The sequence below is a fragment of the Oryzias latipes genome, chromosome 6 (genome assembly GCF_002234675.1).
Source record: "Oryzias latipes chromosome 6, ASM223467v1".
Lineage (NCBI taxonomy): Eukaryota > Metazoa > Chordata > Actinopteri > Beloniformes > Adrianichthyidae > Oryzias > Oryzias latipes.
Window position 1 is genome coordinate 28,008,598 of NC_019864.2, and position 23,872 is coordinate 28,032,469.

The 23,872-nt window shown below is 37.0% G+C and overlaps 2 protein-coding genes across 6 annotated transcripts in view; both read left to right on the forward strand.

The window, feature by feature from the left end:
- Positions 1-2,447: 2,447 nt before the first annotated feature.
- On the forward strand, positions 2,448-9,169 carry LOC100049397 (metallothionein). 3 transcript variants are annotated; one of them, XR_908865.3, is made up of 4 exons: positions 2,448-2,720; positions 5,227-7,491; positions 7,581-7,646; positions 7,843-8,049. XR_908865.3 is itself a non-coding variant. In XM_011475854.3 (3 exons), the coding sequence occupies exon 3, from the start codon at positions 8,326-8,328 to the stop codon at positions 9,001-9,003; it is 678 nt and encodes a 225-aa protein (XP_011474156.1). In that variant the 5' UTR covers positions 6,823-7,491; positions 7,581-7,646; positions 7,843-8,325; the 3' UTR covers positions 9,004-9,169. The 3 variants fall into 3 exon arrangements, 2 of the variants coding, with proteins under 2 accessions (XP_011474156.1, NP_001098255.1); XM_011475854.3 differs by lacking the exon at positions 2,448-2,720 and having other exon boundaries at positions 6,823-7,491; positions 7,843-9,169; NM_001104785.1 differs by lacking the exon at positions 2,448-2,720 and having other exon boundaries at positions 7,392-7,491.
- Positions 9,170-13,417: 4,248 nt separating this feature from the next.
- Positions 13,418-23,872, forward strand: part of nup93 (nucleoporin 93) — a 33,017-nt gene continuing 22,562 nt past the window's right edge. Inside the window, exons 1-3 of one of the 3 annotated variants that reach the window (XM_020704244.2) lie at positions 13,418-13,484; positions 15,310-15,492; positions 15,866-15,983. In XM_020704244.2, the coding sequence (XP_020559903.1) occupies positions 15,314-15,492; positions 15,866-15,983 (297 nt within the window). In that variant the 5' untranslated portion in view covers positions 13,418-13,484; positions 15,310-15,313. Of the gene's footprint in view, positions 13,603-15,309; positions 15,493-15,865; positions 15,984-22,857; positions 23,183-23,872 lie in introns of those variants that run through there. The other 2 variants (XM_011476466.2, XM_020704246.1) reach the window with 2 other exon arrangements.

A 23,872-nucleotide genomic window follows, 5' to 3' on the forward strand; every position in this document is an offset into this window, starting at 1 on the left:
CAAAGCAGTCAAAAACAAAACACTGCAGACACACAATCACACGAGAAAACGGACAATGCCTGCGTTTCTTCAGAATCACACTTTTTTTATGACGTACAACATTAGCATCGATTTATGTATGTGTAATTAAAATAAGTAAAAAATAAAAATAAAAAGTCTGAAATTCTAATGTTTCATAAATGTAAAAAAAATAAACTGAAATGACAACACTGCCCCCATTAGGTCAAACTATGAACTACAACAAAGGTTCATATTTTGTTGGTTACACATATTTGATTTTTTATTATGGGAAACAGAGTTGAGGTTCTGCCTAATGAAGCGAGTGTGGTCTCACTGGCCTTTTAGTCATGGTCTGCTGCTACATCCTGTTGTCATCGGGGGGAACACAGAGAACAGGAAGCATCTGGATTCACCTGCACATACACACACACACACACACACACACACACACACACGCACACACACATACAAATGATGAAGATCTGAGAGGAAACTCAAGTGACTCCACAAAATTTAAATAACTCTAATCCTAAATTTGGTCACACAAATCAATTAGAACTGATCAAAGCCCGCAGATTGTGCACAAGCAGAGGAATGCAAATCTTCACCAAGATTAGTTATTAAATTATTATGATGAAGGGTCATCTAAAAATGGGCCTTGATGATTAGCTAAATTAATTTGAGTATATTTTTTCTTAAAATAAAAAAAAGTTTGTATTTATGAAAGAGAGACAGTTTTTATGAGATTTTTGTCACAGTTACCAATGAGTTCTATCGCTAGAGGAAACATCACGTGATTCCTCATGGGAGGAGAGCACGGCCATCTTGGTGAGGTCAAGTCACTGCTGCAGTGCATGCATGTGGACACATTTTTTGCAAAATCCCAGTTCATTGTGTTGGTTTCAACTGCCAAAATTGGAGGAATGAGTCCAGGAAGGAGGAAGGCATAACATTTCACAGGTAAGAACTATAATTTATTTATTTTAATGCTGCAGGGGCTTCATTAATACAAAACATGTTGACATGCATGATGCTGCAGGGCTATTATCAACATGTAGGCATGATGTACGTATAATTTGCTGTCGACATAAATATAACAGTATACTAGGACTGGGCTATTATATTAATATAGATTTATACATTTCTGACTCAGTGACTGAACTTTTCTTGCAGGTTTCCATTGGATTCCGACTTAAGGAAAAAATGGGCCTTAGCAATAAAAAGAGCTAACCCAGATGGATCACTGTGGTTACAATACAGTTGGGCTATGTTCAGAACATTTTGTGGAAACAGATTTTGATAAGAGGCCAGACTGTTCGCTTGAAACCTGGCACCATACCATCTGTGTTACTCAAATTGAGCACTCACATGAATCAGTAAATCTATAGTTTTTCTTGTTTTTCTTTTTTTAAGAGTAAATCTGTTGTTGACTTTTGGACTTCTTATTGATTTATTATTATTGACTTCATATTGATTTATTGTTATCATTTATTATTGTTATTTACTATTGATTTTATATTATTATTTATTATTCATTATTGTTATTATTATTGGCTTATTATTTATATATTGTTATTATTTATTATTATTATTGACTGACAATTGATGTATTTATTTCTTTATTATTGATTCATTATTATTATTTATATATTGTTATTATTTATTATTATTATTGACTTACTATTGACTTATTATGGAGTTATTGTTGGGCTTTTCTAAATAATTTAAATTACATGTCAAAGATGTCTAAAACTTCTACATGTTTAAAAATTATTTTTTAAATTCTTTTTAATAATTTTTTTATTTGTAAGAAGTCCTGCAACTATGCATTTTTCATTAAAGTTTGAGCATTTGAGGTTGACTGCTTCTCTTATTTAACAGCAACAAATTATGTATGTATGGAAATTATATACATATATACTTTATATTTATGTATATGTATAAATATATAGAAATATGAATATATATACATTATATAAAAGCTACTTAGATGCCACCAAAGCCCATAGAAAGCATTGTCATGTGGGCGCCGACGACCTCACCAAGTCTTTGTCGCGCTCTGCACCTAGCGATATAAATCATCGTAAATTACCATCATCAAAGGTGTTATAATCCTTAAAATATATCAGACTACATGTGTGTTAAGAATTTCACAATAGGTTAATAGAATTGTTTTAGTCTACTTGGTTTTAATTATTTAACTGTGAGGAATCAAAAAGTAAAATTCTTACTAATATAACCTGAAAGAACAAAAAGATAGAAAAATAAGTCTTGTGTTACAAATTGTGTTCTCTTGCTATTGCTTGCTGTTCTATATTTGATTTTCTGGTTGCACTTTCTAAATGACTTTGTTGGTTCACTGTGCTCTGCTTACGCTCTGTGATATTAAAAAAGAAAAAAAAAGTACCAGCGTTCTGTATTTTCCTCTTGCACTTGAAAGCAGCATTCATCCGTCATCACCAAGCGCCACCACTGACGCAAACATCCTGCTCCTGCTCCTTGATCTGCTCTGTGTTTACTTCTAAGCAGTTTTTTAAAATACAGATTGAATCAGCCGTGGACGCCGCAGTCTGTTAGCTGTTTTCTGTGTTTGGACCCCCGCCAGGAGCCGAACTCTGGAGATGGACAGCGAAATCCAGCGAGACGGGAGAGTCCTGGACCTCACCGATGACGCTTGGAGGGAAGACAAGCTGCCCTACGAAGACGTCACCGTGCCGCTGGTAAACGCTCACACGTGACGAGCCGGTGCAACTAAAGTCCTTCACCGGGATCATGTATTATAATTGTTTAAAAGCCTTCAGTTTTTCCCCTAATGTTTTGTCTTATCTGAAACGGCCTAAATAATTTGACTGAAACTGTAACTTTTTTAGTTTTCATATATTCAAATTAATTTTATGTCTATAACACCTTATTCATGTTAAAATAACAGCTCATTAAAACAGCAAACAAAAACACCAATCCCCACTCATGCAATAATACATTGAAATAAGCGCCTCATTATAAAATACACTAACACACATAAAAGAGAAATGATTATAAAAAGCTGAAGAAGAGAGAACCCAGAAGGCGCCGTCCGCCTCGTCGTCCTGTTGTGAGCATCCAAGCGGCACAACTCATCCCCATCACCTCCCACCCTAAAGCCCCCAAACCCCCGAGTCCTCTGACCTGCCCGGCGTGGGCACACCAGGCTGGGCAGGTCAGAGGACAAGCAGGGCCACAACACCCCAGCTGAGGGGAAGAAGACCCTCGTAAACAGTCTAAAGTGTAAAAGTAATAAATTGAGAAGTTGAAATATAAAAAAATGATAAATTTAAGTGAGTTAATGCATAAAAAAACACCTAAAATATAAGTACAATTAGAGTTAAAAAGCATCAAACAAATGTGTGATACAATAAAATGTAAGAGCAAAATTCTACATCCCACATATGAGATCTAATTAAAAGCTGATTGAAATAGAAGTGTCCTTAATGTCTTTTTTAAAAACCTGGACAGTGCTGCTCCACAGACGAGGCCTGTAGAGTCTAAACGAGGCCTCGCCGTGGATTTTTGTCCTGACCCTAGGGACCTTCAGCAGGACCTGAGGGCTCTGGGAGGTTCATAATCTAAAAGCAAGTCTGATGGAAAATCCTACAGCCGACAGGGAGCCAGTGCAGAGATTCTAACATCCTGGTCCTCGTCAAACGCCGTGCAGCCGAGTCCTGGACTAGTTCCACGCAATTAAGAGGTTTTCTTCACACCAGAAAGGAGGGCATTACAGTAATCTGTTCTTGCGTTGATAAGAGGAAGATCCTGAGTTATTTACACGCACGTGTGCAGGATAAACGTGCTCTGATGGAGGGATTCACCATGGCAAAAAAAGTTCAGTGTTCACTATGAATGTGAGCAGATTTGTCCTAATAAGAATAAAGTAAAATCATGGGGTTTAGCCAAATGTTGCTGCTGATAAGCATACGGTGATAATAAATATTATATAACCTTCTCACCCCCTTTTCAAGCAATGAATCAAACTTGCCTTTAGTCAATAATCAGTAAATTACATGAATGTTATGCCTGCTAAGTGGGTATTATGTCCATCAATGCAAAAATCTCTGCTGTTATGACTAATAACCGTTATTTCATTTATTCATTTATGTATTTCTTGATTTCTAAAAGGATTTTCTCCGTGATAGAAATAATTCTTGAAACAAATCCAAGTGATAAAATGAACCAAATACAGAGATGAATACATGTAAATTAGACCAAACGGCAGCTTTAAAATTAAAAAGGGTTAAAAAAAAGCAAGATGACCTTTGCATTCGGCTATTTAAAGTACAACAGATGTAAGTAGCTTTTAAACAACAATAAAACAGTCAAGTAATGGAAATGTAACTTTAAACATCAAATGATCAATTCTCATTTGATAATTTAATATCAGTTGGAGTTATAGGAGGATAAAAAAAACGTCTGATCATCACTTTAAGATGACTTCTTCCGCACACCCGAAGTGAAACTTGTGACTCAGGTGGGCGGAGTCTGGACTAAGGTAACAAGGTTACCGCGGCAACAAACTCAGACGAGGAGCTGTTGAGATTTGTGGACTATTTTTACTTGGTTTGGGTTTAGGGGGAAATAACAATAAAAGTTCTCTGTCTTTATTGGTTGATGCACAAAAAAAGAGCAGAAAGAGTCACATGATGTCAACACCACAATGTGAAATTATTCTGTAAAAAACGAAATTATTGGATGTAATTGAACTTCAAACCTAGCAGATGATTCTTACCTAACAGCATATTTACTCTGAATAATAGCAAGTAATTTGCAACTATGGATGTATAATAAACCTATTTTTACCCTCCTTTACGTATCTAATTAGGGTACAAATGATCTCAAAACAACTAATTATTTTGGACGATGATTGTTGCAAAAGATTGAAAGCCAGTTTCTGCCAAAAAAAAAAAAGATTAGCATCATAATGTGACGTCTAAATTACTGTGGGTGTGCATTTTTTATTAAGGCCAGTGCCTATTTTCTAATGTTATCATCATTAAAACACATTTTGACAGTAATTTAGACCAGAACTGAACAAAACATTTGTTTTTATCTTATCTTTTTTTTCTCTATAGAATATACAGGCCGTTCCTCTCAGTGTCTGATTCTTCCTTTTCGTCTGCAGTTTGGTCCACCGTGTGCTTCTGCGATCCTCTCTTCTTTTTGATAACGTGAAGTGATCTGCTCCTCTTTTTTTAGAGTGAACTTCCTGAAGCTGAGCAGGACAACGGCGGGTCCACAGAATCGGTGAAGGAGCAGGAGATGAAGTGGACGGACCTGGCCCTGCAGAGCCTGCATGAGAACACGCCGAGCTCTGGAAGCTGAAGAGTTGATCCTCCTTTCCTTCATTTCATTGTTTCGTGTAACATTTGTCATGAATTGTATGTTATCTGAGCTCAACTTTGATGCTTTTGTGTGACGTATTTTTATGTTGAAATGCATTTCCTTGAATTTTTTTGTTTTGTTTAATTTCCTAAGATCTACACGTTTTCCTTTGATGTTCTGGTTGATTTTTCTCTAATATTCATATAAATTATTATGCCAGGAATATCATCTCATTGCAGTTCTAGACCTGTTTAGTCAAATTTATTGTCTTTGAAAAGTTTCTAAGAAAAACACGCATTTCTGACAAACAGGAATATTTTATTTTAGCTACAATCATCTTTATTTCTATACCACCTTTCATCAACAAGGTGCTTTACATAAAAGACGTATATAAACATAGTTTGAACAATAAAAAGTCATGACACAATAGATTAAATGCAACAAAAGGACACAATAAAGCTGATTTGGTGTTTTTTAATTTTTTTTAAAAATATCAACCAGTATGTTTTAGATTTGACTGCATTTACAACTATAGGATTTCCTGTTAGTAAGTACTAAAAGTCAAAATTTTAAGGAGTTAAAAAATAAACATCTGAAATGTTACTTTTAGGTTTGATTTAAAAAAACAAAACAAATGTAATGTATTTACCGGTAATTATTTTCTTACCCTAAAACAGAAAAAACATTTCACGTTGTGATGTTTATGTTGTTTATCAACTGAATACTTCTATTTTACTTTAAATAGTGTGCAGGTTCAACAAAATTTGGTGGCATTTCTTTTATAATGAAATGAATTAGAAATGTGGTTTCTCATTTTAAGATTTTTTTTCTTAATTTATAATGACGAGAATGATTGGTGACGAGAGCAAAAAGAGGAAACTGTCTCCGAGGTCAAACAAACTGATTAATCTCTATTAGAAAATTAATGTAATTCACCGGGTTAAATGTGTTCGCTGTATTTCCGTTTTAAAATCTTTTTGGTCTGAATAATTTTATTTTCACGTCGTCTGAAAAAGTTTAAATTAGATCAGACGTGTTTAAACAGATGCAAAAAACATAAAGAAAACTCTTCGTGTGCGGTTTTGGCTGCCTCGCCATTTGCACTCCGCTCGCTTTTGGCTCATTTCCCCACAGAACACGCGATTCATGAACGCAGCACATCACAATGGCCTGTTTGCTCACGAGCGCAGAAAAGGAGTCCGCGTGCAGAGCCGCACGAGGAACGAGCAGGCAACAGGAGGCTGTTTGGACCGTGTGCACACACGAAACCCCTACAAACATCCCAAAAAATAAGAATGTTGGTCTAATTATCCAAAAAAAAATTGATAATCACCTTTTTTTAGGTGTTTTGTAAAAGTAAAACAAATTTAAATGTTTATTAAACTCAACACTAAATATTATTGCCTTTATTTTCACGATATTTCCAGAATTAAACTTCAGCTTTTAACAATTGGGATATTCTTAAAAATAATGTAAACGGACATTTACTTAAAAAAGTTGATATCGAGGTTTTGTATTTAGTAGATTAGTGTTTTATTGTTTGTTAGGGAAATCCTAATAGTTCAATAGACAGATAATTTTTTGGAGATAAAAACTTTTGTTTTGTTTTTTTGTGCCATGTTATGTTTTACTTCCTTTTTTATGTTTTAATATGTAAACCATTTTTATTTGTATGATTCTATACTGTTGTTTATGCTCATTAAGCCTTTTGGACAAACTTTTTTTTATTATTTTTATTCACAAAAGGTGCCAACAAAACAAATGTTCCTCGCGCCTGTTTGAGTACTCTTGACTTATTAAATAACTCACGGGAGTGAAAAAAGGTTTAGGATTTATTGTTCTGGAAAACAGCCTTATATAATATTTAAAAAACAAAGTGTCCTTGGATGAAAATTTGTTTTCCCGCAGCTGAGTGTTTCTCTAAAGTCGTGTGCACAGACCTTTAATGATCTGCGCCGTTGCAGCGTGACTGGCGTGTTTTGCACCCGGTTCTGTTTTCCTCTGAGCCCTATAAAAGACCCGCCCCTTTCCATTCATTCACACCGACTCGACTCTGACAGACGGACCTGCAGCGGCTCTCTAAAGGATCAAGCAGCCTTTAAAGAAAAATAATAATGGACCCCTGCGACTGCTCCAAAAGTAAGTGATATCTTAATGCGCTCTGAGGTTTAGGGTATGTTTTTATGTTATTGTTGGCTCTTTAAATTATTTATTATTCTTCTGCTCAGCTGGAAAATGCAACTGCGGCGGCTCTTGCACCTGCACAAACTGCTCCTGCACCAGCTGCAAGAAAAGTAAGTTTAGTGACCAAATATATCCTTTGTGGATATTTTTATCTTTGGATTTATACACCCTGGCCTGTCTGTCACCAAGTGACAACAGTTTGCGTTTTTTTTTTTTTATTTATTTTATTTTTTTTTTGCTTCGTCTAATCTCCATGTGGATAAATGTCAGTCGTGTCCCTGATGTTTCCTCTGTCCTTGTATCCAGGCTGCTGTGCATGCTGCCCATCCGGCTGCACTAAGTGCGCATCTGGCTGCGTGTGCAAAGGGAAGACCTGCGACACTACTTGTTGTCAGTGAAGAATCTGCTGCACTTCCACCCTTTGGATTTAACGTGCCATTTGTCCATGTTGTCTAGAGAAATGTGTTTTGTACTTTGTCTGTAATTTCTGAATAAATGTCTTAAAGCATTAAACTGTTTGGTGTGGGCTCCAGAAATATGTTTAGGGAAAATTAGGACAATTAAATTATTTTAATTATTAGAAATGTTTATAAACCTTGAAAATAAGTGACCGGCAATTGATTAATTCTAACGATAGCAAGAGCGGAACAAAAGTTAGTAGGGGGGAATACTACTGCAGTCGCACACCGGAAGTAGTAAGCACTTCTGCTTGTTTCGATATGGCGTACATTTCCTGAGAGTTACGCTCTTTTAGCCTGTATTTTTTTTTCCCGTAATTACGTGGAAAGGATGCCGAAAGTCGTGTCCAGGAGTGTGGTGTGTTCGGACACCCGGGACCGAGAGGAGTACGACGACGGAGAAAAGCCCCTCCATGTCTACTACTGTCTGTGCGGGCAGATGGTCCTGGTTCTGGACTGCCAGCTGGAGAAGCTTCCCATGAGGCCCCGGGACCGCGCGAGGGTGGTCGATGTGGCCAAACACGCGCACAAGATCTGCAACGTGGAGGCAGACGAGACCACGTACATCAAGCGCGCCGAGGGCATCGAGCGGCAGCACCGCAAAAAGTGCGGCAAATGCGGCCTGCTGCTCTTTTACCAGCACCAGGAGAAGAACAACCCGGTCATATTCATCGTGGACGGAGCCGTCGTCAAGTTCGGACAGGGCTTCGGGAACACCAGCGTCTACAGCCAGAAGCAGCCCGAAGCCCCCAAGAAGGTCCGCGTGATGATGACGAAGAGAACCAAAGACATGGGCAAGTTCAGCTCCGTCACGGTGTCCACCATCGACGAGGAGGAGGAGGAGATCGAGGCCAGGGAGGTGGCGGACTCCTACGCGCAGAACGCGAAGGTGATCGAGAAGCAGCTGGAGAGGAAGGGCATGAGCAAGAGGAGGCTGCAGGAGCTGGCGGAGCTAGAAGCCAAGAAGGCCAAGATGAAGGGCACGCTGATCGACAACCAGTTCAAATAGATCCTGTATGCGGGGAGGACTCACTCGGACTGATTTTCTGCACATTTTCTTTCTGATTTAGAACAGAGCTGAAGGTGTGTCCCTGTTGAGATCTTTGAAGCGTTAGATATGTTTGTAAATTTATTTTGTACACAAATAAAAGTCTGGAATATCGTTTGTAATCAAAGCTGCTATAGTTTTTTTTGTCCATTATGGACATTATCTCTTTTTTTCTGTGTTTTTCTTCATCTGTGGACAAAATACTGGTTTTTTATCCATTTTACAAAAGTATGATCACTCTTTAATGTTTATATGTTAAACTTTAAAATAGTCAGCATTTATCAAAAAATATCAATTCATTTAATATAGACATGTACATTCCAAGGCCAGAAGAAAGTCGATGGTGTGAAACTATTTATCTATTCTTTAAAGGTTTTTTATTTTCCAATCATTTAATACAACAAAACAAACAGAAACAATGTTAGCAAAGAGACTAGCAAAGTGTGTATTTCTTGCAATCTTTTAAGACAAGAGCATTTATATGAATATTACATCTTCCAAAGCGACCCAAATTCCAAAACTACCCAAAATGCACTTTGATAAATGTACAATTCATTGTAAAAACAAATCCTATGGAGGTGCATTTTTCTTGGACAATGGTTTGTTCTCTCAGCTCTCCATCCACCTTCAGAATTTGCTGAATCCTTTTTGGGTTCACCGTGTTGCTGGAGTTTATCTCAGCCACTGTTGGGTGAAAGCAGAGTCCACCGTGAACATGTCAGTCGGTCACAGGGCCACACACACTCATGCACACGGACATAGGAGCAATTTACAGTCCCCAAGTAAACAATGAAGCATGTTTTCTAGACTGTGGAAGGAAGCCAGAGTCCAGAAAGGTGCCAGTTGGGATTCAAACCAGGGCCTTTTTGCTGTGAAGCAAGAGCGCAAACCACCATACCACAGCGCAGCCCTCTTTCAGATGTGACATTGCTATCATATTTCTCCATACTGCAGCATCAAAGTCAACTGCTCCAGCAGCTGTCAATCAAAAGCCCTTCATTGAACCTGAACAGGATTTGAACTGATGTCAGTTTTTCTGTGTTGTATGTTTAGTTCTGTCACAGCAGACCGTCTCCTTGGTTTGATTTTTCAAGAGTTGTTTGTGTCGTTTTCTCTCTTCATAAGGAGTTTCCCACTCCACAGTTGCCCATTGGTTACTGAAAAATATAGGAAATAAACAGAAAACTCAAAATAATCTGGTAGTCATTAATAATAAGGCTATTTTAAAAATACAGTTCAGATAATCTAGCCTTTATTTTTGGAGTAATCTGGATTAAATCAGACCCAAACAACCTGTAAACATTCAACCAGATTTGGATTATACCAAATCTAATTATTAATACCGCTTTTCTTCTTTGATTTGTCTGTGTCTGGCCTTAAGACATCCTTGGTAGTGAATAATTCTTTCTTGAATAAACCAATATTCTCCAATGAACTGAACGTCTGCAGCCTCGTTGGTCTAAAAAAAATCAAAACCTGTTTGGAGATAAATGAATGTTCGAGGCTTAATTACAACTTGGTCCCACAGTTTATCAAGACAAACCAGAAGGACCTTTTTTCATTTCTCCACACAATCAGCACAAGTCAACACTGATGAGACCACCCATCTTCTGGGAAGGGAAAGAGGACTTGTGTGGAATACAAATAGCAACTGGACGTAGGTGTTCTTCATGAAGTATGTGCTGTTTTATTTGTTGATTCTTTTATTAACATTTCTTCACAAAGAAATAAATCGTCAGAATCAGAAATGCTTTATCGTCATTGTTACACAAGAAGCTTGTGACAACGAAAGGCGCGGTGCTCTCCAGCTGTTTGGGCAAAAGAAATAAAGGAATAAAAGAGAAGAAAAATAGAAGAATTTATGGAACTATGGATATATACATATATACATATACATACGTGTATTACACGTAACCGTTGTTGCACTTTCTGGACTTCTAATTTTGCACATGATTGGTATATAGTTGTTACAGATTTCTTTTTTTTTTTTTTGAAGGTTCATATTTTGTTTAGGAGGTTGACTGCTCTGGGGAAAAAAACTCCTCTTGAACAATCTGCCCTTCTTTGTGCAAAATATCATTTTAATAAACATTTTCCTGTTAAAATATATTTTTTAAGTTGGGGATGTCCACAGGAATTTGTGGCACATTAAGTGTTGATTTTACTTTCCTGAAAAGAAAAAGATTTCCAGTCTTTTAAAAAACGTTTCTTTTTTGTTACTCTATTCCAAGTAGATCTGGTTTTGTCTGCAGACACACATGCTATGGTGTCTTTTTATTACTGAAGACTCGATCTTGCCAGACTGCACATCCATCTTAACTGTTTAAAAACTCCCTTTGTTCCATCGTCTGTTTTTTTTTTTTGCTTTTTTTTTAGAGCAGACACTCAGGGTCGTCTGTGCTGCTCTGTTTGTGCCGACTGCAATATAATCTTATTTTGTTATATAACGAAAAGCTCTAGGGCTTTATGCTCCACATGAGCAACAGACGGGAAGCAGACATTAATCAACCGTCTGGTCTTTGGAGCTTGAGGAACAAACTATGTTTTTTACGTGCAACAACTGGAAGGAAAAAAAAACAGAAAATAGACAATTAAATCAAGAGGCTATCAGCTACTTCTTGGTTGGAAAATAAAGTCAATTTGTCTTTGTTTTTATTTAAAAGTTATACAACCATCTTTTTACTTTCACAGATATTTTTAACCCTTGTGCTATCTTAGATGACCCCACCCTTACATTGACGTGTTCTCCCTACCAGGACAAAGGTGGATAAAGGTGGAAGGATTTCATGTAATCCATGGACACCAGTGAGGTTCACAAATCATTGAAGAAAAAAGGTTCAGAGCACTGTCTAGTGGGTCTAGATGACCCAACTCCCAATGTTTAAGTGCCTAGGATAGCACAACGGTTAATGCGTTATCATTGACTCCAGAAAGTCAGAACATTTTTTTTACGTCCTGACCCAACCAAACTATCTGACATGTTTTTAGACGTAGCTGGCGATTAACTGACATCTGGCTTGTAATGTTTATTATCTACATTTCTAACAAAGCCTTTAATCCACCACTATTTTGAAGATTAATAAAATATGTTAAATATTTCTTTAAAATAAAGTTGGACTTCATTTTAAAATTTCCCTTCAGTTTTTCAAATGAGTAGATTACTGAAGTTCATTTTCTTAAGGCAAATTGAACTTTTTTGCCTGACACCGAAAAAAATGGATGTATCTGTTCTTCAGTACAAGCCTGGGCGGGAAATGAAAAACACATTTCTTTTCTTAATATCTTGTTTTTAATGCATTTGGAGACACTATATTAATACCTAATCTATCACATGAAGTGTGTTGATAAAAGAAGAAGAAGAGAACGTTGAGAAAAATCAAGTTTATGCTGCCAAATTCTCAGTGTTTGTTCTTATTAAAGCATAGGGAGAATTATTTGCCTATTAAACTTTATTGTCATTGTTTATGTAAAGATTCTCATGGAGACTCAATGTGTCGTTTTAATGTAACAACTGTTATGATGACCAAACTACAAGAAGCAATGAAATAAACTACGGTTAAAAACAAACAGATTTATAGACTAACTATCCATATTGTTTCAGACATGTTTGAACTCCAATAGCGTCAAATCCTACATACAAAATTTTCATATTAAAAAATGAAAATGTTTCTGCTTGTCCTTCGTAAACTTTTGATTTTGTAACCAGAAATTGTGAGTTTTTTTTAAATATTGTAATGTTTTCTGATTTTTCTTTTTAATTTATTTATTTATTTTTAGGTAAATAAAATATATCTAACACACAAGTCCAAAAATATATTCCTAAAGAAATCTTTACTTGTGTGTGAGCTTATGAGGATTTATTACGAGACCATGTAGTGCAGTGTTGAGTTGAGGGTGAACATCCAGTTATACATCTCAGAGCACCGTGGAAAATCAAAAACATTGCCAGAAAATGTCATAAATGTTAGGGTTTAAAAAATAAATTAATGTCAACTTAAAAATTCTAAATATTTTTATAAAACCCATAAATCAATTTGCTCATTGAGTACATTTTGTATCTTTCAGGGGGAAAAAAAAGTTTTTTTTGAGTGTTTTTTTTTATACAACAATTTCTTATTCAATCAATACAAATTTCTTTTTTTGGGTATAATTTTAATAACATTTTTTTTTTTGAAAAACTGTTATTTTAACCTAAAATCACAATTAAAAAACGTCAAATATTGTCTGATTGCAAATTCAATCATGATAGTGTAAACCCAAACTGTAAAGATTTTAAACATAAAAAAAACTAAAAATAGCAACAAATATTTATTAAGGCAAAATACTTTTTTTTTTTTTGCACCGGTCTATGTCATTGTTCAATAAAGTTTGGGGAAAAAAACAATATACTTCCGGCTCACGCCGGTCAAGGACCAATCACGGTTGACTTCTACAGTACCGGGGCAAGTAATGCAACTTTTATTTACTACACTCTTCTGCTTAACATAAAAGCGTGATTATTGGAAAAAAAATCTGAATACAGACAGTGAGCACGCTGCTCGTTTCCTCCGTAAATATCAGGTATGATGGTTTTCCGTCCAAATCAGACTGAACAGAACCAAACTTAGCTAGAATACGAGCATGTGTTTTTCAGTGTTAGCATTAGCATGAATGCTAACTCGTCATTCATTTTGATCATTATCAGTGAACTAGCAAATCAAAAAAGAAAGGTACAGCCAAGATCACAGTCTAAAAATTTATTTTGCGTAGTTCATGGCATGCTTTTTAGAATGATAACATTATTATAACAACTTGTTGTAGCTTAGCCCGTTTAGCTGACGGATAGCTAATTCAGTCAGCGCATTCGCGCGCGTCGATCATGTCTGTCAAGTAATATTACAGCTGTATCACCTGCTAAACCTTCACACATTTCATTGACAACCTAAACCCGTATTTATTCTAAAATGCTTGTTTCTAGAACTTAATAGCGTTTGAAATTTATTTCAGTGAGTGTTCGGGTTGATTGAAGGCCAATTATGAATGAATGATGAATGGATTTTTTTCTTCTAATGTCCGAAACAGCAAATTAGTTTAAATAATCTATGAATTATTATTATTAATTAATATATCACATTAATATTTACCCAAACTGCAGTAAAAATATTGCAACCTTCAAAGTAAAAAAAACAATCTAAACATCTAGTTATTAGTGTATGTATATACTGTGGGTATGTAAAAATACAAAAGTGTTTGTTTTGGTGATCCCAGAAATTAAAATTAGCATTTTGTTTAACCTAAATAGAAAGTAGCACCTTATTTAAGGGAGACAATATCAGAAAATTTTAAGATTACTTTGGCTAATACAGATGATCAGTCTTTTATTTTTATAAATTGAAAAAAAAAAAAAAAACGTTTTTTACACCCTTCTTAGAATTAATAATTAAAGTTAAATAAATGCTTTAGGCCTCCATGCATCAGTGGTGGGTTATGAGCAATTCAAATATTAAATTTAACTTTATTTTTATAGTATTTTTCCTGCTATAGAGCATTTCAAAGTGCATCCCACAATAAAATAGATACTAGGAAGATTTAAAAAAAATTAGTAAAAATAATACTAATAATAATTATAAGATAAATCATATTTTAAAAAAAACCACATACACATCCCACAAGTACAATAAAAAAAAAATCCAATTAATATAAACAGCAATTTCTGTCTCTGTCATTACCGTCCCTATGACTCTAACATGGTGAAATCTGTTGTAAGCATTCTGATGCTTTTATCCTGGCTGTGTAATACAAGTAGAATTATAGTTAAGACCTGCTAGAGGAAAACTTTATTACTGGTTGTTGCTGACGGTTATCTTTTTATCCAGTTATAAACAGCACAAGTAACTGAGCAGATGCAGCCCATTGTAGCTGAGTATCGGTACTGTTTTTTACATTACAAATATACTCAACTAAAACACATGGGGCAGTGAAACTGCTTTCTAAGGCACAATATTTTTACAAAAGGTAACGTAAACTTAAAATGTAACGAATAAGTTTATTTATTGTAGGATGATTTTATCATGTTGTGATTTTCCTAACTTGGTTGGACTCAATCTTGTGTTTTGTTTTGTTTTTCCAATATATCCATAATTGATGCTTACCTTAAACAAGAAGGAGGTTGTACATCAGAGCTAGAAAAAACAAACATGTGTAGAGCTGCATTGTTAACATGTAAACATAACGTGGTTAAATGTAGGTCACATAAATAACTGAAAGTGCTTTTCCCTGTCGCCGTAGGGCAATGGATGGAGAAGGTTTTGGGGAGCTTCTGCAGCAGGCAGAACAGCTGGCTGCAGAAACAGAAGCTGTGTCAGAGCTGCCTCATGTTGAAAGGAACCTTCAGGAGATCCAGCAAGCCGGAGAGAGGCTTCGATCCCGCACGCTTACCCGCACGCCTCACGACGCAGCAGACGTAAAAGCGTGAGGACTTTGTCTTCCTTTTTGGTTTTAGTTATGATTTGTAGACTCACCAGACGCAATAGTAATGTCAACCTTTTGGCAGCAGAGGGACCTATTTCTCATTTCCAAAAGTATTATTGAATTTAGAGCATCCACTGCTATTAACTATTATGTGCTACAACATGCCAAAATAATCAGTAAATGATTTTAAACTCTAGCAATTCAAGGTGACATATCTTCAAAGTATTTTCATACTTTCCACTTCTTTTTTAGTTTTTAAATGTATTTTATAGAATGTTTTAAATAACAAGCACCTCTTGTGCCCTCTAGTGGGTGACATGTTGTTGTTAAAGTCTCCTTTTCTCACAACTTGTTGTTCCTTTTTTTGTTTTAGATCAATCCTTCTTGGTTCAAGAGGATTAGACATCTTCCACATTTCCCAGAGACTGGAGACCCTAAGCGCTGCCACAACCTTTGAGCCTCTGGAGCCAGTCAAAGACACCGATATACAGGTAAAATCCTTGCATGGCATCATGGAAACAATGTTTAAGGATCGAATGCATAAGGTTTATATAAACAATATAGCTAGAAAGCTGTTGATCCTAAATTTTTAGATAGATTAAATGGGAAAGCATTGGTTATTCAATGTAAATATATTTTGTAGTGAATCAAAAACCTTTCAAGGTTTTTCTACAATATTAAGACATCTTTGAGGCCTACTATACCAATTTTTTTCTCATGCGATTAAAGAATACTTTATAATGTTAGTCCTTAACTGTCCCTGATTATGCCAAAAGCCCTTTTTTCTTCAGTTTGCCATAAAGTGCATCATAGGCGAAAGCAGCTGGCAGTCTCTATTTAACTGCAGTAATGTACTCAGAGAAATCAGACTTTGACACGTATACTAGCTGGGAAGCTCTAATGGTGTTCTTGTTGAAAAATGATGTGGTGAATGCATCCCTGTGGGGATGCAGTGTAGTATGTAGTTGTGTACATAAACATTTTACATGAATAACCTGACAAGTGCAAAGGCCTTCAGCTAAACTCGATTTCTTTTCCTCTTTCTTTGCTTGGAGTGTAAACAGGTTCATCCGCCTCAAAGTTCCACTCCAATCATCTTTTGGTCTGTTTTGAAGTCCCTGTCTTCTTTTAATTGTGTTTTTTAGCAACAACAGAAAAACTTGTTTCGTTTTCTAGGACATAGTTTCTGGTCAGCGGCAGTAGTTCATTAGGAATTGGCTTCTGATTTGTATGTGGGACCATTGGCATGGTACAACCCCAACCCCCTTCCCCTTCCCCTTTTACAGTGGAACTAAGCAGGGGGCTTGTGGTCTGCATGGCAAACTTTATGCGTCAAATATAAGCTCTTTCTTAAACAGAACAGCTCCTGATAAACAACATTTTGAATGAAGAGATCCTCAGACAGGCCCTTCAAAACTCCAAAAACACGATTTTAATCGATCAGAGTGAGTTTTTTAGAGGTAATACATACAACATTTACACTTTACATCTAAAATGGACTAAATAAGTCTTAATTTAAAGAGCTTTAGATTTCTTGTCACACAATCTTCACTGATTGTTACTGAGGAGGAAGTGAGTTGAGAAACGGATAATGAACTTCTGTGCTTTTACTGTGACTGGTGGAGCGTTAAACCTGCTGCATTTCTGGAAATGGATCATAAAGTCAAAGTTGTTTTTGCATTCTTCCAATCTCTTCGGATTCCTTTGTTAAATGAAGTTGTGCCGTAGGAAACTGCTGCTGCGTTAAACCGTTTTCGTACTACATTAGTGATGATGCTGATGTGTAAACCTGCCAACACTGACGGCCTGGGAGACTTTTAATTAAACAATTTTGTGTATATTTTTGTTTTAGAGATCCATGGACTCTTTGCATATTAGGAGACATTACAGAAGAACAATCGTGTTTATGTTATGATGTGTCGTGTGAAGAAACCCACCTTAAAGATGTAAGGAAGAAGAAAAATTCTCCTAAAAATCAGTTTTTTATGGCTCCTATGAAGTCCCAGAATCCTATTTTTTATTTGAAGAAAATAAAGATTTGACCTTTACTTTGTTTATAGAAAATGATGTCCTGTCCACCATCAGGTGAAGGTTTTTAAAATTCAACAAGATCTGAATATACAGACAAAAATCCTTCAAAAATCCCCTTAACTTAATGCTTCAATTTCTCTAATCTGAAGTTTGGGTCTGAACGACACGAGGCTTGAAAGTGGCTCCACACCAGTACTCCTTAGATGCTGCATTCTGCTAAATATGCTCAGAAAGAAAGATGTTTCTTGGGAAATGTGTGCCAGGCTTTTAAGATAATTCTAGAGTGGACTTGAGGGCTGCTGGAACTGCCAGAGATCTTTTTGGATCACTGCAGAAAGCATTTAGTCAAGGTTTGAAAGCATCAGCAAGATTTATGACGCCAACTGCTTCCTTTGTGTGTGTTGTGCTCCATCAGACATTTATTTGCAGCTAGTGGAGATATATATATATTTTTTATTTTCTAGTGGAGATATATATATATTTTTTATTTTCTAGTGGAGATATATATATATATATTATTTTCTAGTGGAGATATATATATATTTTTTATTTTCTAGTGGAGATATATATATATTTTTTATTTTCTAGTGGAGATATATATATATATATATATTATTTTCTAGTGGAGATATATATATATATTTTATTTTCTAGTGGAGATATATATATATATATATATATATATATATATATATATATATATATATATATATATATATATATATATATATATATATATATATATATATATATATATATATATATATATATATATATATATATATATATATATATATTCTTTTCTTTTTGTAGATGTTGCAGTTGTGGGCGTTTAAAGGATTTAATGAGGTTGCTGCTGCTTTCAAACTGACATGAGAGCACATAATCATATTTGCTTCCCAATTTCTAGTAAAAATGAACATTTATTTTTGGGAGTGGTAATTTCAGGTATTATAGATTTTATTCACTTTTTTTTGCTTTTACTAAATGGCATTGTTCTAGCAGATCAGCAGACAAACAAAACAGAAGCTAACAAATAGATATTAAAAACATAATTGGCCAAATTATTGTTCCAAGCGGCCACTGAGACGTGTTTGTTTTCGTTAGTTTCTGTGATTTGTCTTTTCATTATATTCATATTTGGGTTTAATAGTAGCTGGTGAAATGTTCACCTGCTTTTCTTGGTAGATCTTGTGGTAAAGATCCAGGTTGCTGAAGAATGTTTAAAAGTTCTGCTTAACATTTTCTCACAAGTCATTCTGTTTTAAATCAAGGCAGTTGTGAGTCTGGTAATGTCAAAAATGGAATGTAGCAGCCAGTTTTATTTGATTATAAGGCCTTTCACCTTGGCTCTTATCGATTTTCTCTGCCATATCTCATTACAGCTCTATATTATATTTACGCACAGCTATTTTATGAGTTTAACGCTGTTTTTCTGTGGGTTTTTTCTTCTTTTCTGCTGCTCAGCAGCCTTTCTTGTGCATTTACATCTCAGTCTAATGGACAACTCTTTTATTCTCTGTGGTCAGCCGGATGTTTGGCAGCCCGGGTGGGTTTGACGGACTGACTGGAAGAGCACTTAGCGTCTCACAGTTTGGCGGTGAAGCCACACTTATAGGCTCCTTCCCCTCCACTTCTCTCCTTCACGGCCCTTAAAAATTACTTTGTTTTAAGGTTTTTACACTATTCTCAGTAAAAATAAGAAAAGGTTTTGTCTCACAGTCCTTCAAACTTGAGGTCTGACTTGTGATTTACCGGCAAGGCAAATGTTTGATTTTTTTGTAAATATAATTTGTGCACAAAGACAATTCAAAGTGAAGCCCCACTCCGATTAGTTTTTGATTTGAATAAGGTAACTGAATTTTTGTGCTTAATTGTCTCTATATATGTCCTTTCAATCATCAGAAAAATGCCGCTAGAGCGTGTTAAAAACACCAAAGACATCATTTTACATCGGAGTAGTTTCAAAATAACAGTTCAGATCTGAATTCTTGGAAATCCACATGCAGCTGAGAACAGGTGGGTCCATAACCTGGATTCAAAGAAGCCGAGTGTTTCAGCTGATCGAAGGCTTTCTGAAAGTCTGGTCCATGTATGTGGAGCATAGATGCTGAATGAAGCGTCTTGTTTATGGTTTTGACACTAGAAACTGACAAAAGATCGGATCCAGATGGCCGGAGAGGTCCGGCTGGTACAGGATGGTCAATCGTTTCTTTTGGTGCTAAACCATTGAAAGCTTTAAAAAGCAACACCAGAACAGGCAGTAAGTGTAGAGACCTCAGAACTGGACGACACATGTTTTGACATCGTGGATGTGAGGGGAAATTGGACTTTTCATATTAACGTCAGTCAAAGATACATTTCTGGGAGGAAAAAAAGAAAACGTTTTTTTTTTAATGCATTTGAGCAGCAGAAGCCAAATTCACGCTACATTTGCATATACAGTTAAATGCAAGTGTTTTGGCAAATGAGTGGGGATTATTAAAGAAGGCTGTGCAGCCTGGATTTAGTTTCATTAATATGGAAGCTAAGATTAGTGTTTTTTTCTAATCCTGTGTGCACAATGGGGCGGTTATTAAAGCCTGACAATAATGTATTAGAAAAACTGTTTGCCGTTTGCTGGACTGTATTCTGGTTTTGTGCAAACACAATGAGGTACGATATCTTCAATGAGAGAGCAATCGTTGCTGTCTGGATGCGGGGTTATGAAATCCATTTACAAACAATTTAGGGTTATTTGTGCGAATAGAAAAGATATTCAAAACTGTCAACATTTAAGGCAATTACCGGTCTTGCCAAAAGTGTCCGTCTCTGAGTTCACCCAAGGTCGCACCATCTGACACCCATAAAATCAGCCCCAAAAAGAGGAGTTTGTATATATTTACAATAAATAGCTGTCAATCTGTTTATCAGAATAAATATTCTTGCTCTGATACTTTTTTTTAACACGTTCCCTCAATTTATTACGATAAATTTTTTTGGTAGTGCAAGTTATTTAGGTTATAAACTAACCAATCAGATGTCTCAATTAAAGAAGGTGGAGCCACTCCCTCCAGCGTTTGAAACGTTTGACAGATTTTATTTTACCTGCTTTCCAGTGGTTGAAATGTTGACTTTGATCGACTCGGGCCAATCACCGTTTACTGACGGCATCTGGCTCCAACATGGACCAAGACCGGACGCCAAATTCAAAAGCTATTTTCCCAAAAAACATCCGGCTGCCCTCTAGCGGTTGCTTTTTCCGCTAACAACCACTAGAGGGCACTGTGGATGTATCATTATGTACTGCCGAAAGTAACGTAGAAAAAAAATGCAGCGTCCAAAACAAAAATGGTGGAAAATCGGCTCGTTCTGATTTAGAAAGTTTACAATTACATAATTAATGCGTGTTTTAGTTCGTTTATACGCAATTATCATGTAAATTTTATGCAATTGTGCGTGATTTTTGCATATACAAATTGATGGCTTTTCACGTAAGCCTAACGGACATTTCACGCATGTACCACCGATGTATAACTGTTACATCGCACATTTGGCAAATGTTCCAATTACATCATTAACACACAAATTACTAACAAAGTGCATATAAACAACGCAATAATCACTCACGGTTCATGTTGCACGTTGATTTATGTGTTCTTTGCGTGGTTTATTCGTACTTCTTCCATGGTTTTAACGTTGTTCATTCGTGATACATCAGTGAAAATTTCCCGTAAAGACTATAACCTTTTCTAACTTTTTTGCCGGGCATATTCATGTATGACCAATTTCCATCTGAGCAATATGAGCAAAATTTTACGTAGTGGCGGTTTGACAGGGTCTTAAGCGGGGGGGTAGGGAGTTATTGTTGACGTCCTGGTCGCTCGTGTTTGCCATAAAATGGTCAAAACTCTCTGTTGCGGTTTAAATGAACAAAAATTAACTTTTTCTTTTGGTTGGATTATAAAACACACCACTGAGCCATCACCATGCTGCAATAAAAAAAAAATCTAAAATAATAATGAGCCGACTTAGTTCCAACATTGTTTGTACAAACCGCATTGAATAAAACATTAATAGACTGCCCAGCTGCATCGTAAAGGTCTGCTCTCTGCTGCAGATATGCGCTGTACGTTGCGTGTGAGGAAATGCATTATGGAGGCCTTTTGTTCCCTCCGGCTCTCGTGCATCGGTTTAATCCACAAGACCCCCTTGACACCCAAACTTAATGGCGTATAACACATCTACGTACATTTTAACTCGCAGTTTGGTCTGCGATTGTACCATGTATCCTGTGATCTCACTGCCATCAGCACCCTGTCTGTGATGGCAGTTGTGGGATGCAGTCCTTTTCTCTCATGTGCTCCTGTGTCCGTGCACGTAGAATAAGTAATGGAGGTATAGAAATTAAGGGGACGGTTGGAAAAAATTAGAGCTCGTATTCATGTCCTCACCTCACTTCTCAGTTTTACTCTTCTCTCTGTTTTTTTTCTAACATCACACTCTTCACACTCTTGTTTGCCCCCCCCCCCCCCCGCCCTCGTATTTTTTTCCCTGTTATATTTCTGATCGCTTCATATATCATCCTCTTTCTTTCTCTCTCTCTGCACCCCCCCCCCCCCCCCCCTCGCATCTCATAGCAATAATGGCATGCATTCAGCGGATGCAGTCGGCTCAAACCGTAGCATCAGCCAAGATAAACTAACGCTCGTGATGCTGCTACACAGGATACGTGTGTGTGTGTGCTCTATGGCATACGCGCACGCGTGTCGGTTGAAATCCACGGCGTGCGTGCCTGCAGCACTGGATGCATGCGTCTGTGTAGGCTTGCGTGCCAACACGCAGCTCCGCTGTCTGCTCGTGTGTGCGCAAAACTTGAAGTGCATCTTCGCATGCGTGTGCACCACAATAGGGGAACCATCATATAGGAATGCCCCCCCCGCCCTCCCATATGTTCTTCCCAAACCCTTCATTAACTAAACATGACCCTTAAGAGCATGATTAGCCTCATTTCAAGACAGGATGTCGGAAGCCATCAACCGAAGGGGAAAAAATCCATTACTATAATTGCATTGAGTCGAGGGGAGGAGGAGAGAGGGGAGGGAAAAAGGAAGGATGTGTAGATGGATAAAAAAAAAATGAGTGGAGGGAGGAGACAGACTCACGGATGAAGTAAAGGAGGGAAAGAGGGGACGGAGATGGATGGCTGAGAGCGGGGGTAGTGGCTGATGGCTTGAACTGATATTCTATATGAATCTATAGTTCTGTCTTGTGGACTCCCCCCGTGTCTGACGATCAGTTGGTACAGCCCCCCGACAATAAAACCACCTCCAGTTACTCCTGAGGTGGCACTCTCACTTCATCTCTTTTCCCTAGCTCGCATCCAGGAGTCACTGTCCTGCTTTTTTTCTTTTCTTTTTCCCAACGGTGAAGAATGCTCGTGGACCGCCATGCCGGCTCCACGGCGCACGGGGAACACGCCCAGCATGGCGACCTCTGCTGTCGCCCCGACGAGGCGAGGCAGGAGGGCAGATCTCCCCGGCTGTCGAAGCATAGATACCTGCCATCTCAAACAGAGACATTTTCCTCTTTTTTTTATTTATTTTTTATACACTTGTCTCATTCTATCCCCTCATCTGTCTGTCAGTGTGTCACGCAGACATGAAGGCTCTCAGCATGAGTGAGTATTGCCCACACCCATGAATGTACAGCCATGCATACTATCATGTCTGTTTTCACCTGTCTTTCCTTTCTCCAGTGGTTTTTACGCCATGTGTCAGTCAGGGATGGAGGTGACGGTTCAAATAAGTAGTTTGTCAACATTTATACGCCTCAGATCGTTATTTATTCCTTCATTGTGTCGTAAATCTGCCACGTAGGAAGTGAACGACAGAAGGGTGGGGTTTCTTTTTCCACATCTACGTTCAGAGGTCTGCTTATTCTGTCATGACCAATACCTCCTGCTTTTGCATTGAGGATGACTTGCAAAGCCAGCCTTTTCCATTAACCTGCCTGTATGTTCCTCCACAGCCTCAAGTTTCCTTCCGGCATTCGGAGAGTGGAGAAAATGTCTCATTTGCTGTATTTTCTGTTGAGATTTTACCGTTTACTGCTCACGCTGGGTGTGATTATCTGAATCAATTTAAATGAAATAAATGTTTTTTGTTTCGGCGCATAGGTGGAGCATATATGAAAAAACTAAAACCAAACCATTCTTATTTTGACGCAGCTTTTCCTGATACCGGCATGCTGAAAAAATGTAAAAATCCTACAGATTTTCAGTTGAAGAGTAAACTGAGTTCACTTCTACCTCACTAGGCTCATTCCGTTTAGTAGGAATGGAACATTTTCTGACGAATCCGGCATTATT

Excerpts from the sequence above, each read along its gene's own strand:
- LOC100049397 (XM_011475854.3), top strand. The coding sequence starts at position 8,326 with ATGCCGAAAGTCGTGTCCAGGAGTGTGGTGTGTTCGGACACCCGGGAC.